The sequence below is a fragment of the Canis lupus genome, chromosome 1 (assembly GCF_048164855.1).
Source record: "Canis lupus baileyi chromosome 1, mCanLup2.hap1, whole genome shotgun sequence".
Classification (NCBI taxonomy): Eukaryota; Metazoa; Chordata; class Mammalia; order Carnivora; family Canidae; genus Canis; species Canis lupus.
Window position 1 is genome coordinate 30052627 of NC_132838.1, and position 15563 is coordinate 30068189.

At 35.8% G+C, this 15563-nt stretch overlaps 1 protein-coding gene across 2 annotated transcripts in view; it reads right to left on the minus strand.

Annotated features, from left to right (window-relative positions):
- MAP3K5 (mitogen-activated protein kinase kinase kinase 5) overlaps positions 1–15563 on the minus strand; it is a 198881-nt gene that overhangs the window by 79283 nt on the left and 104035 nt on the right. For both annotated transcript variants that reach the window (XR_012030333.1, XM_072824984.1), the window contains exons 8-10: positions 12635–12747; positions 6768–6927; positions 4037–4190 (exon numbers count right to left, since the gene is read on the minus strand). Coding sequence is in view for 1 of the 2 variants with exons in the window: in XM_072824984.1 (XP_072681085.1) it covers positions 4037–4190; positions 6768–6927; positions 12635–12747 (427 nt within the window). In the remaining variant the exon portion in view is untranslated. The remainder of the gene's footprint in view (positions 1–4036; positions 4191–6767; positions 6928–12634; positions 12748–15563) is intronic.

Genomic DNA, 15563 nt, shown 5'->3' on the forward strand with positions numbered 1-15563 from the left:
CTCCCCTCTTCTTAAATTATGTCTTTATTGTTGTCTCAAATATTTCTAACAGATAAAGTCTGGCCTATGTTTTCCAATGTCAAGATAGGGAGTAAAAATCGGTTGTAATTATCATTGTGTAACCTTTGTCAAGCCCTTTGATCTGCCCTTGAAATGACAAAATGGAAGGAATTTGTAGCATGCATTCTGGAGGTCACAGAAAGAAGGAAGAAAGAAGAGGCAATCTGACAAAACCAGCTAGCGACAACTCGCTTGAAAGTATAAACATTCTTGCTTTTAGTTTCTAAACTTGTATATTGGTTCACATTAAAATCAACGCTAAAACATTTTTTAAAAAATAAACAGCTTATGTCTTGTATCTGAAATGGGAAGGAACGCAGTAAGACCCATAAACTATACAGGGTAGACAGTAAAGATAGTTACATGTCTCAGCTCCTACAAGAGTCCATAAAAGCACCACACTCCCCTTCCTCTTACCTGGGGTGAGGGGCTGATGGTCTCCTAACTTTTCAATGTAGGAAGGAAAGAAATATACACAGAAGAGAGGTGAAAAAAAAGAATCAAATAATAATAATAAAGGAGGGGACCATTCAAATCACTTTGCAAAGAAACTTTTGTCTGTTTCCTTTTACCCAGCATCACTGTTATTTCTTAGAGTAAGAACAGATACAGTAGTGAAATAAATGGAAACAATCAAATAAAATCTTTTCTAATAGAAGTCATCTTGGTTTTAGTCAGATCCATTTTAAAAGAAGGATAATGTTATTACCCCAATCAAGACCTACTGTGGCCTTTGTAAGTGTGAGCCAATGATGCTACTCCATGGACACAATGAGTTAGTGACTGACATGGTACCACAGGTACTAGAAACCTGCCTTTCTCCACACGGTGGAATATGGGGAGCAAATTCTTATGGTTGCAGGGAGTAGGCTCAGTGGGAAAGGCAGATGAGTGAAGCAGGAATAATGGGACTGTAATCAATATCCAGAATGGAGCAGATAGTTGACTTAGTAGGTTGTTGCTTTTGGAGAAGACAGTCACCAGTTGCCAGTCCCTTTAATTTCTCAACAGCTGAAAATCTAGATTTTTGTGAACTCTCCTTATTTTTCACTTGACTTTTTTATAAGCTCTATTTTTCAGTGGAAATATTCTACCTTTTAATCTAGTTTGTCTATCTTTTCCTCTATCTTCTCTAACATAGTAATTACAATTATTTGAAGTTCTTCTCTGGTAGCTTCAATATGTGAATCACTTCTTGGCCTGCCTCTATTGGCTGTTTTAGCTTTTCATTATCTGTCAGTTTTTTTCTGCTTCTTAGAATGTTCAATAATCTTTGATTGTGTCTGAATGACACAATGCAGAGGCTCAGGACCATATCTTTCCACAGGTTTCTTCTCTACTCCTGCCCCCTAGCTAGCAGCCAAATTATTAGTGCATCATCTTGATCTTATCAAGGCTTACTTCTATTACAGCTTTGTTAGGGTAGGTCTTTTAGTTTTGCCTTTATTCCCAGGGCATGGGCTTTTTCTATGTCTCCTCTAAATGTTTGGGTGTTCACCAAAGTCTCATCATTCTGGCTAAACCCAAAGTCCAACATCTTATCCCTGAATTGTTTAAGCTCTGGGATATCTACTCAACTCTCAACCTTCCAAAGAATGCTCTTTACCACTTCTGGTCCTGATCTTCTAAATAGCAAGGGGATTTACCTTGGTAAGGTTTACTTAAGCCATATAGGTTTCAGCTAAAACCCAATTTTAGTCAAATCCTGGGATCAGTAGTTCTGTTTACTTACATCGTGCTTACCCCTTGTTCACACTATCTAGAAGTTGCTCTAGGACTCCAGTAAATTACCCAGGTAGAATCCTGAGATTCATTCTTCGAAACTCCCCCTTCTCCAACACCTTGCCCCTCATATTCCAGCTGTCTTAGAGTCCCAAACACCTCTCCCTGTCTGCTCTTCCAGAGAGAATCCCACACCCTGCTAGGGCTCCACTTCCTTGGGCTGCAGCCAGAAAAAGGCCTTAAGAGAAAAAAAAGTAGGTGAAGGTGGGACTCACCTCAAGTACCTCCCCGCCCAAAGATCACAACACTGTGATCATTGCTTATTTAATGTTTACAAACAGTATTTTATATATTTTGTTCAGATTTTATAGTTATTTGTGGCAATACCAATATCATTTACAGCCAGCACTGAAGATCAAACTCTCCTTATTTTTTAAATTTTGGCAACAAATTCTTTTTTTTTTTTTTAATCATCAGGAGGTCTTTTAGACACAAACTTAATCATATCCACAACCCCACACAAAATAAGAGAAATACTAATTAAAATGATCCCAATGTACCATTTTTTTCATCTGTAAGTTTAGCTAAAGTACAAAGATGACAAATACACTTTTTGAGAAAGACTTTAGGAAAGCAGTCAGTCTCATATGTTGCCAGTAAGAGTGTCAATTGATACAATTCCTATGGAGGGCAACATGGCAATATTAATTCCACTTCTGGGAATTTACCTTATAGATTTATGTGCACATGTGCAAAACAGCAATGGCACAACAGTGTCTCATTTTAATTTGCATTTTTTGGACCACCCAGTGAGATTAATTATCTTTCCACATGATTTGCCCATTTCCTTTTTCTTTTGCTTACCAATTAGTAGTTGTTTTTTTTTCTTTTTTCATTATTAGGCAAATTGATAACCTTGCTGCATTAGTATTAAATATTTTATCCCTATCTAGCGTTTGCCATGTTTATGGTATTCTTTACTGAACAAAAGTTAGAATTTTTAATGAAATCAAATTGGTCAACATTTGCCTTTGGGGCTATAGGTCCCTTTCTTGCTTAGGAAAGCCTCCCTCACCTAAGTATATACCTATATTCTCCTAACTTCTCTCTTAATATCTTCTAGTTTTATTTTTGACATATCATATTATGACAGACAAATCCATATTAAATAATTTAAATTAGCCCAGAATAGCTAAGAGGAGTGGTTTCCTTTCATAGCCAATTTTCTAGTCAATCAAGTCAACAGTCAACTAAATACAGATAGTTCTGTGCTGTCTTCTTTTACTGCATTTGCTACCATCAGAGCACCAGCTGCAGGCACACTGCCAGCTCACTCTGAGAGAAGCATTTTCTTAGGCTACACATTATCTAGGCTAGAAAACAAAGCGTTTTTAGTGTGAAAGGCTTTTCAACTGAAGATCCTGCTGAGCTTAAGGCATCATTGGGAAGGAAGCGTAAAGAAAGCATGTTAATGCCAGCAACAGATTTAATTAAATGAAACAGATGATCCTATAAACAAGTATTAGAGAACAAGATTCTATAAAAAGAGTTGAGAGTTGTCACCACCTGAGTATGGAAGATTGGACTAGAGAGCTCACACATAGAGATTTATGGGATCACTTGGATGTGGGAACAGATTAGTGAATACAGTGACTGGGTCAGTGGTTCTAGAATTGGGTGATATTCTGAGAACTCTCAGGATGGGAAAGGCACCAGCTTTGAGAAGATGAATAGATTTTTAAAAGTGTGTTGCTTCTACTATACATATATCTGTATCCATATCCAGCCAAGATGAGTTACAAATCAGAAGCTATGAGTCATTTCTCATGGGGAAATGATTAGGACACTACATCTAACTCTGACTCATGTGGATAATGAGTGGTGCAGATGGAATAAACACCCAGGTGAAAAGCAGCACTTTTCACCACAATAATGGTGCTGACATTGATGACAATGTTAACACAACTGTAGTATGAATTAACAGCAACCTTGTGTCTGGTCTGAAGCAATATGTTGACTAACTGAGGCTAAGCAAGAGGCAATCTTTTCTTGGAAAGCACACTTCACAACTTATCAAAAGAAATCATCAAATTCCATGGCAAAAACATAAAAATATCACTTCCCTGATTTTGGGAAGTCATTAAAAAAACAAAAGTAACACTAGTACTGTTACAAATACAGTGCAAGATGTTCTTTAAATTAAAGAAACAAAATAGGGATGTACCTAAAGTTAAGCTAAATGAAGAGTACTCACTGGAAACCTAACTACGGTAACATCTGTCTTTGTGGCTTCAACCAGGAAATCCATCCAGAAGTCCACGAGCTCCTGTTTGGCCACAGGCTGGTCTGTAGTCAGTTTCACAAAATGCTTATATATCAAAATTGTCTCTACAATAGATTTGAGGTACCTAAAAATGAAAAGATATAAAACACATAATGGGCAAATTTAAATATAACATTAATATTTATAGATTCAGATTGGCCCAACATTATTCATTATTTCTTATATGCCATGTACTTTCACACATATTATCTCATTTAAATCTTCTAGAAATTCAATGAAGCAGGCTGTTTTTTAAAAAGATTTATTTACTTATTGAGAGGTGGAAGATAGACAGTGTAAGCATGAGCAGAAGGCGCAGAGCGAGAGGGAGATAGAATATCAAGCAGACTCCACACTGAGTGCAGAGCTGGATGCAGGGCTTGATTTCATGACCCTGGGATCACCACCTGAGCTGAAACTAAGAGTCAGCTGCTTAACTGACTGTGTCATCCATGCGCCCCAATAAAATAGGCTGTTTTATCCTCATTTTAAAGATGAGTAAACTGAGGCATAGAGAGCTTAAATTGCTTGGACCAGATGATACATCTACTGAAAACATGCCTTTTAAAATAACGCCTATCCTCTCTTCAAGGGAGTGGTTAATGCACTGGTTTTAAAATATGCTTCCTTGAGAAAGCTTTTCAAAATATACCCTTCATGAAAGATCATTATTTTCCTTTGAAGCAACTCAGCTTATATATTATACAATATCCTCCAACCTAACAAGACAGATGGTGCCTCAAAGGAAACAGCTAGGAAAAAATGAGAAGCACGATAATTCTGAGATAATGGGTAGGCAAGCACTTTGCAAACTATAAATATGGAAATTAACATTAAGTGAATGGAAACTTAAGGCATTATTTTGCAGTTGTTATTACTATTGCATAAAATAATGTCTTGTCTGTTGTTAACAGAAGCTGCAACACCTCAAACCAGAGCTCTTGGACCTATGCTTCAGTCCCCTTCTGTACCATCTGAATGATCGTTGTAAAATAAATGATAAATTAGGCTGCATGTAACACATGCATTGATAGCATTCCTTGCTGAATGCCTACTGTAGACATCTCACTGACAGGACTGGCCTGTCCCTAAGTAGCATACAGTGCTGATGAGACAGAAATGTAAAGGTATAGCACAGTGACCTACATATCCATGAGGCTACAACTACAGAAATATGACTAACAAAAGCCATACAGTCCCTACTGACAGAAATACGATTTTAAAATGACAGAAACACAAAAGCAGATCTCATGAGATGAACTAATCACACGTATGTATACAATGACACCACGTCCTTCCATCTGGATGCAGGAAAAGGTTTTAGGGCAGGGTCTTGTCTGTAGGCAGATGTGATTTAGGAGTGTCCCCAGGTGGAGAAGGTGGCAGAAGAGAGGCATGCTCCGTGCGTGCCAAGCCATGAATGCATGAAGCCACAATCTGGCACGTTCAGTGTGACTAGAGAACAGTGTCATTGGGGTGTGTGACAAGATCTGAGGCTGGAGTGACTAAAGGCAAACTTTGTTTGCCAAGGCAAAGAGGTGGACTTTATCTCTTAGGTTGTGAAGAGCCATTAAACTACACCGATTTATGGATTTCAGTGGCAGGAAAGGATCAGACATCAATTTTAGAAAGATCAATATCGGTGTGACACTGGGGAGGGTTTACTAATGAGAAGACTTGAATGTGAGGAAAGCTTTTGGGAAGCCAGGGGGACCTACTGTGGTAGGTCTCCTCCAGTGGTTCCTCTGATGAAAACATGTCAGTGGCCCTGGCTCTGAGCCAACCTGAGCCTTTCTTGATATCATGGTTAACCTTTTAAAGCCTTTACAGCTAGTAATCATTACCTGTGATGCATAATAAAATTAGCATTGTTTTCCAAAATAGTCTTTTTTTTTTTTTCTTTTTAAATTTATTTATTCATGATAGTCACACAGGGAGAGAGAGAGAGAGAGAGAGAGGCAGAGACACAGGCAGAGGGAGAAGCAGGCTCCAAGCACCGGGAGCCCGATGTGGGATTCGATCCTGGGTCTCCAGGATCGCGCCCTGGGCCAAAGGCAGGCGTCAAACCGCTGCGCCACCCAGGGATCCCCAAAATAGTCTTAAATGCAGTCCTAAATGCTTTCCTCTCTTCAATTACCATATACCTTATGATGAGACTTGGGGCACTCCAAGAAAATTTTGAAATTAGGAAAACACACACATATAAGAAACATTTGAATGTATGAATAAGCTTTAAGCATAAAGAAGTAAAAAGCAAGAATGAGAATCCTCAAACTGAGATTAGATCAATAAGAGAACAAAGGGTGTATGTTTGGGACAGAAACATGGGAGGCTGACATAGAAATCTGTGAATCTACCAACTTGATTTGCAGGTGTCAATTTTGGCCTCCTATGGGTAACACTGGCCAACATGGGCTAGCGGGTAGGTGAGTATCATGAAAAGGCTAAGCGAAAGGCAAGCAGAAATCATCTACAGCCAGTCATCAGAATCTATATTCATTACATTTGATTTATGAACATCAGTTTTCCCTCTAAATTCTCCATTTCATTCTGGAAGCAAATAAAATCATCTAATCAGTTCAACAAATATAACAATTTGGAAATAAGTGATAAGAGTTGTTTATTAAAGCACTTGTTTAAACACATAACCGTTTACTATTACCATGCGGGTGTCTTCAGCTTAAAAAGCTTTTCAGATGCTTGGATGACTCTCATGTGATCATTGGCCAAGACACTGGCACCCAGAAAAAATCCAACTTCCCAGTAGCTCTGGAGTTTTTCTAAGTTTCCCTTTTTACCAAGGAGGCTACTCAGCTTCACTCCTAGAAGATCATCAGGGAAGTACAACGTTACAAACACACAGCACTTTTTATTAGAGAACAGGTAGGTAGAGCAGACTTTTTATTAAAAAACAAAATTAAGCTTTCATTCTTCCTTTCAGATTCAAGTAGCTTTAAGTTTCAATCATAAAAGGGGCTTAAGTTCATGTAAAAAAAAAAACCAAAGTCCCTTTAATTTGAAGATCCAAAGATAACTGCCACTGTCACTTTGATGTACATCATTCCAGAATTTTAATGTATGCCGCCATTGCATGTGGATAAATTAAAAGGTGATAATATCTTGTTATGTAACCACCTTGCTTCCCCTATAATATCACGGATTCTTTAGTTACTTGAAAGGGAAATATGCTACACTATCACTCAGTTGCAGTATAAAATACATAGTATATATATTTTGCAAGAGTAAAATGCTACAATAATAATAATTTTATATGCAAAAACAATTATACACTTATAAAGTTAAAGAAATAAGAAAACTGACAGACAACACTGTCTTGATTACTGTTGCTTTGTATCAAGACTTGAAAGTTAGATAATGTAAATCCCCCAACTTAGTTCTTCTTCAACATTATTTTGCTTCTTCTGGGTGTTTTACATTTCATTATAAATATTTGTCTCTACTCTGCCTTGTAATATTTTTGCATTTGTAATCCTTTGTTTGCTAAAGGGAATATATCTTTGTAGACTTATTAAGTGCCACTAGCATTCACAACATTAAAGTATTAGGAAAATTATCTGAGATTTGAGACTGAGGTAAAAAGGTGGGACGTGTCAATTCAATATGTCATAGGGGCATAAGGCCAGACTTGAGGATTATCTAGGGAAAGTGTAGCAAGTTCATTTCATTGTTTACTATTCATTAAAGATTTCAGACTTAGAGAAGTTTACTTGTTAACTTGATAGAGATGCAAATAGTTTTTGTCTAGTAAAATAGATAATCCCTAAGATTTATGACTTCTTGGGCTTGAATTCATTTATTTAAATCAAACTCAGAAATGTCATCTTAACATTTCTTTATTAAATCATCAATGAATACCCTAGCTTCTAAAATGCACTTTGAACTGGACATATCATCTTACTGTTTTCCATATTAACAGAGTTAAATAAAATCTAAAAAGATTTTTTTTTTTTAAAACGGATTTATTTTCTAGAGAGAGAGAACAGAGAGAGCAGCAGAGGGAGAGGAAAAGAGAGAATATCAAGCAGACTCCTCACTGAGTGCAGAACCCAGTTTGGGACTCTATCTACAATCCTGAGATTATGACCCAAACCAAAATCAAAAGTCAGACACTCCACCGACTGAGCCACCCAAGCACTCCTAAAAATCTTTTACAGGTGTTCTATTTTATATTTCCTAAGAATTATGGGTTTTTTTGAAAACATACTTTAAGAAAACAAAATATTCGTTAAAAAACCTTATGCGACTTTTTATGATATAATACACTTAGGCCCTGAGTATTTCAAGAAGTTCATTTGGGAATCCTTCATATATTGTGATAAGTTAGAGAGAATGGCTTTGCCCCCTTAAAATTTTGTAAGATGAAAAAATTATCCTCACGTATGCAACAACATCCATGATCTCCTATCTGAGTATAATTTAAAATTCAACGAATATAAGGAAAGAAAGTGCACAGATAAAATGAGACACTAAAAATGGGCATTTCTACCAACTTCATTTGAAAATGAGCTGTTTTTATTTTGTTGTGCTTGCAAAACAATGAGCCAAGGATAGGTCTAGCAGCAAATCACGTCAAACATTTAAATAGGGGCTAATGTGCAATAGTCCAAAATTATAGTAATAACAGTTTTATAATAAAATTTCAGGTTTATTCTTGCATGCCGGTTCGTAAGATGAGGGTGACAGTTAACTTTGACATTGGCATGAATTTGTCACATGCTTGTGTCATTTGACTTCTTTTGATAGCCACTGTGATTCCTAATAGCTGGACATTAGATCTTAAAATGTTGGTTAAACATTTTTGGTTAGACTATTTTATAGGAGATACTGCTTATTTCCTGCTCATCGCATGAAGAGGCTCTGTTGGGCCATCTCACAACTAGGGATGCTGGCTGGATCACTGAGAGTCAGATCCCTGGAGGGCATATATAGAAATCCTTGACAGAATCATTATTTCAACATCACTATCATTGTCAGCTTATCATTCCCTCCATTTCATTAACTAGAATTCTTTTGAAGAATACATTCCCTGTGCAATAATACATTTAGTTTGTAGCATACTTTAAGGAGAGCTTTTACCTCCTCAACTAGATGAGTTATATAGTATCTCTTTAAAAAGAAGGGAAGGTACCTAATTTCTTCCCTATATAATTTCCAATTATCTGAGAAATTGGTCACCTCCAAGCAGGACAAAGGAGTTGTTCTGTGACTAGTGATGGATTTTGTTTTTGTTCTGATTTCCTTTTTAAAACTATCATTATAGAATCATGGACTTTCACATTCAGTAATACAGATTTCATTTTTATTGTTCCCTGAAAATGAGATTCAAATAGTCTTTTGTCTCAATTCCAACGTTCTTTTATTATATAATCATTATTGTTGGGAGACCCAAACCTAGAATTCTGACTCTCACCCATAAAATGTCTCAGAGTTGAAAAAGTCCACAGAAGACAGGAAAATCAGCAGTTATGTAGTTAACAGTTGAATATTAATTTTAAGTCTTATGTAGCTGGAAATAGGAAGAACATGTAAGATGTGGTTCTGTTTTTTCAAATCCTAGTTCCAAGTGGTCTAAACATCAATGATTATTCAAAAACTGGGAAACTGAAAAAGCAGATCATGAAACAGTTGGTCTTAACTTCAAACACACACATAACTAGAATTGAGAGTCTTTGGGCAGTAGATTAGGACAGCTAAGAATCATGTCTTACCTTAGAGATCTTAACTGTAAGATGATATATTAAATCTAAGCTTCAGATTTAGTGATTGTCTTTTGGCATCTTAATTTTTAGTTGCTTATCTTTTATAAATGAATCAAAATTTCAAAATGCATCTGAAAAAGGGATTTCACTTTAAAAAAAGTCTAATTACTAAAAGGAAACTCAGTAATTTGGGCTCATTTGTACATTTGCAGGGGGCCAAGAGAAGGAACAGAAGAAGATATAAAATACTGAGAAATTTGGCTAGACCATTTAAAAAAAGCTTTTTAAGAATATATCTTTAAAATATGCAAAATGTGCTTGCAAAATGTGCTTTATTTATTCATCTTATTTCTATTACATACTGTTAATATTATATAGGACAATTTATTCCTATATAATAGGAAATCTTTCCTTGAAAATCTTTTTAATTCTATCTTACCATTAAAAAAATTAAGCACTAGTCAGTCTATGATGATATATGATATCATAATTTATGATTGAGCAGAACCTAAATTAGTGAGCTTTAATTATAAAGGATATACAGTTTGGAGTGTAAATTACAGTATTTTAGAAACCTAAAATTTATTTCTTGAAGTAACTAAAAGTTTCATTGTCAAGTCACATTTTAAGTCTGTGTATGTTCTGCACTTTCCCAAATTCAAAATTCAACTTCGTATATTTTCAAATGCTTAATATATATTGTAAATGAGTTCTTGGAAAAAGATTAAAATATATTTTCTTTATAAAGTTATATTAATCATAGTTCCTCAAGCCTCAGGGTGCTGATCATTCTTCTTCTTTTCCCTCAGTTTTATTATAATACACAACTGATATTGATCACATCGTGTAAGTTCAAGGTATAAAATGTGTTTCTTTGATATACTTATATATTGCAGAATGGTTACCACCATGGTGTTAGCTAAGACTTCCATCACATCAGATCATTATCATTTCTTTTTTGCAATAAGATCTACTCTCTCAGCAGGGTGCTGATCATTTTAATCTATGTTGAACTTAAAAATGAGAAGAGTAGGTACATTTTCAAGTCACTATGCTATTGATCTATCAATACATGCAAATCAGTGCTAATTCTTGTAATGATCTGGAGGCTTCCATAAAACTTCACCTTAAGTTCAAAAACGTAACAGTACAAAGTATTTTTTTAGATCACTAGTACTTAAAGAGTTTTGGCTAGTGTAGAGTTTGAAAACCAACCTTAGGTACAACATTTTTTTGTAATCATAATTTTTGAAAAGTACAAGTTACCATGTATTTTCTCTGATTTCATTTACCAACTGAAAAAATTATTTCAAATAAAGCTTTGTGCATTGTATACCAGTGCAATCCAGCAGCAACAAGTATTTTATCATTCTTTTAGTCTGGGGCCTTCCAAAATTACTTAATACTCAAACTTTATTTGCCATTCAGGATTTCCCAGAACATTACACATGGCTATTTTATAAGTCCTTCCCAAATAATGTAAAAAAGTTCAGGACTCATTTTTCTTGAAAGAAAATTAAACAGAAACAGTCTCCAGTTAAAAATCTTAAAGGAGGGGTGCCTGGGTGGCTCGATCAGTTAAGCTTCTGCCTTCATCTCAGGCCAGGATCTCAGGGTCCTGGGATCGAGTCCCACATTGGGCTCTCTGCTGGGCAGGGAGTCTGCTTTTCCCTCTCCCTTTGTGCTCTCCCTCTCTCCTTCTTTCAAATAAATAAATAAAATCTTTAAAAAAGATTAAAATATTAAAGAAAAAGATTCTACTATAATTCATACATTCGCTAGGATGGGGTTTTTTTCCCTCTAAGAAAAATATGGCATAATATTTCCAGGTCTATAGTAATGACTCCTATAAGAGTTGGAAAGATTCCCGGAGAGAATGGTTAGAAACTAAGAGCAACATCTCACTACCATAGACAGTATTCCAATATGTAAAACTTTGAAAAGTGTTATTAAAGCCAGAAGCAAAAAAAAAAAAAAAATCACACAAAATTTATTCACTAAGATGTGGGAAATCTTCAAATTCCAAAGAAAGGTGAGCAGATGAAACAATGTCCACAGATAAAAGGGACAAAAGCACATTCTATCAATGGCTACAATTCAGAGATGGTCTCTGAGGAGACTAATCACTGCCAAGACTGCCATCTGCTTGTCCTGGCTTTGGCAGGCTCCACCTCCAATACTACCAAAACCACAGTGCTTGAAAGTGTATAAGAGAATCAGAAATAGAAAATATCAGAGGTCTTTTCTTCTCCTTCTCCTGCTTCCCTCTTCCTCTAAATCTTAAATAGGAAATGTTGGGACGCCTGGGTGCCTTAGGGGCTGTGCATCTGCCTTCATCTCAGGGCATGATCCCTGGGGTCCAGGATCAAGTACTGCATCCAGCTCCCCACATGGAGCCTGGCTTCTCCCTCTGCCTGTGTCTCTGCCTCTCTCTGTGTCTCTCATGAATAAATAAATAAAATCTTAAAAAAAAAAAAAAAGGAAATCTTCTTGAATTTCCAAACACTGCCTTATTTGGGAATTGGGACTGAACGCAGAGCCCATATTTTCAATATTAGTTTGTGCTGGAACAATAAATATTAACCAGAGGGTTTTTTAGAAACAGGCAAAATCAACTAAAAACCAAATTACATCCCAATTTCAGGATTCTGCATAGTAGTATGAAACACTAAACAGGGAGATATAGTAATAGCAATCCTTTAGAAATAGTAGTAAAAAGCAAAGAGTCTATCTATCAACAATTTTTTTTTCTCTGTACCAAGTTGGGTCAGTTTCTTGATTTCCGTGTAAAATATCAAGCTTCAATTACCAACTTTCCGGAGCTCAAAGGAAGATTCAAACTGGTGCCCAGCTGCCAGGAGAAGGACTGCATAATTAATTCCTGACTGTAGTGATGGCTCAGATTCAAATGCCTTTTTGAACCTATTAAAGAAAACAAATGTACAAGTTTACTTCCTCAGTCATGAAACTCTGGGCATGCAATAGCTTCTGTTTGCATAACTCCAATGCCTGAGCAAGCAAAAGTATTCCACTGGCCTTCGCCCCAGAATGTAGTGTGCTGTTAAAATTTAATGCTTAAATAACTGTCTTTCCTTGCCCTGGGCTCCACTGCATTCCCTTGCTTAGTTTACCTTTATCATAGTAGCTACTGTCTTTTAAAAAATCCTCTTTTCAACAATCTACCAGAAATGTGAGTTGTGTGTGCATGTGTACACATGTGTAAGCAGTGGTAATTAAAAAATAAGAACCTGTACCTATTTTTAAAAGTGGTTTTTAAAAAGCCTTAAAAATACAGAAAGCTATGAGGGGAACATCTAGGTAACACAGTGGAACAATCAGTATCATAAGAATGATGCAGAAACAAAATAAAGAATGTCAATTGCACGAAGAAATTAAGAAAAACAGACATTGTGCCTGTGCATACTAATTTTGGCTCAAAGAGAGTAAGAACCCTTTTCTGAATATGCATGAAACTAAATATCAACCTCTGAAAAATACTTCAACATTTGAAAAGACTTCAGTGTTTGCACATACACTATACTTTCAAGGTAACACTTCTTAGAATCTGTCCAAGGATTTCCTCAAATCCATCCTTTAACAGGCAACAATATTCAATATTATTACATTTGGGAACACAAAGAAAAAGAAAATTAAAATAAACACCCTGATGACCATTAGAAACTGCTTGAGACAAACACGAAAAATACAATCTTTATTTTAAAAAAATATAATCAAGGAAAATTTAAGGACTATATACTGAATGAATGACCGCTTGATAATAATAAAAAAAAAAGGTTATACAGAAAAAAAATGCATTATAATTTAAAGATAAAGGCATTCCCACTTAAATCAACTGTTAAAATAAAAGACAGGAATAGCAAAAGTGGTGGCAGGCATAGTAGTGTGCATTACAGTATACTCTTGTCTTTTATACATGCTTGAAATTTTCCATAACTTAAAATGATAAGTTAAATTTCAAAAGGAAAGAAAAAGTACCTTTTCCTGGATATTGAGGATTATGTACCCTTTTAAGGGTCTTACTGTTTTTTTAAAGCACAATAGTCATTTTTAATGCATGACAGTCACAGAATTTTTTAAAAAGATTTATTTATTTGAGAGAGGGAACTTGTGCACATGTGGTAGGGGAGGAGTAGATGGAGAGAATCTCAAGCAGACTCTGTGCTGAGCACAGAACCTGACTCGGGGCTTGATCCCGCTACCTGAGCCAAAACCAAGAGTTGGACACTTAACCCACTAAGCCATCCGGGTCTTACTTTTAAAATAGAACAAGTATCTCTAAATGGAAACAAAAATCAAGTAAGTATTAATCTTAACTAGTTGGATCAAATAGTTATGAAAGTTGAGGAAGAAAAGAAAATTTCCAAATGCATCACTGTTGGTGATCAAAAAGCATTTTTACTTCTCCAGAAGTATAGATGTTTTCCAATTCTAAAATGGAAAAAACATGTACCCAGACTGCTGATATTTAAAACTAGTCATATAAAGGAATGACATGATTTTTACATCTTAGACTCCTGTAAGTCTCAAAGGTTTTTGTGTTTGTTCAGAGACAAGTGGAAGATCCCAATAAAAAGAATACAGAAGAAGAAAGAAGTTGTTTACTTTCTTTTCTACCAATTCATATCAAGATATGCAATATTTCCAACAAATAAATTCTTTCATTTCCCCTGAAACCAAAGAACATGGAATTTCTCTTAAAGATATTAAAGGAAAAATACAAAAAGCAAGACATATTCAAATCAATCAATAAAAATTGATTAAGGGCTTCCTAAGTGCGAAAACCAACCAAAATGAAAAGTCTGGCTTACATCTGTTTTTATGTCACCATAAACAACACATATTTTTATGTTTTTAGCCAAAATATAAATACCAATAAAATTAATAATTTATATATTTTTTAGGATTCATAGCGTTCCGTGACAATGACTTCAGTATTGAGGAGAAAGTCTTAACATTTTCTGGATTCTCCTGGAGATTAAGATAATGTGTAGGTGTGTTATGAGAGAAATAAAATCCTGTCATATATTATTAATATACCACCCACAGAAATTAAGAATCTCACACACTGTCAAAGTAAATTAGTACTGCATTTCTTGTCTGAAATTTGCCAGTATATATCAAAATTATAAAATTTTTAAAAATTATGCATATCTGTTGACACAATTACACAGCTATAAATTTATACTATGGAAAAGCATCAAATAGGTAATCAAAAATTCAGGTATAGGAATATTTATTATAAGATGAAAAAGTACTCTAAATTTCCCACAATATTATAAATATGGAATAAAATGTATTCCAAATGTTTGAAAGTTATATAACCATTTAAATTATAGAAAAATGGCAAGATGGCGGAAGAGTAGGGTCTCCAAATCACCTGTCTCCACCAAACTAAACTACCTAGAAAACCTTCAAATTATCCTGAAAATCTATGAATTCGGCCTGAGATTTAAAGAGAGACCAGCTGGAATGCTACAGTGAGAAGATTTCGCGCATCTACCAAGGTAGGAAGACGGGGGAAAAAGAAATAAAGAAACCAAAGGCCTCCAAGGGGGAGGGGCCCGCGAGGAGCCGGGCTGAGGCCGGGGCGAGTGTCCCCAGGACAGGAGAGCCCCGTCCCGGAGACGCAGGAGCTGCACCGACCTTCCCGGGCGGAAAGGGGCTCGCGGGGAGTTGGAGCAGGACCCAGGAGGGCGGGGATGCCCTCGGGCTCCCGG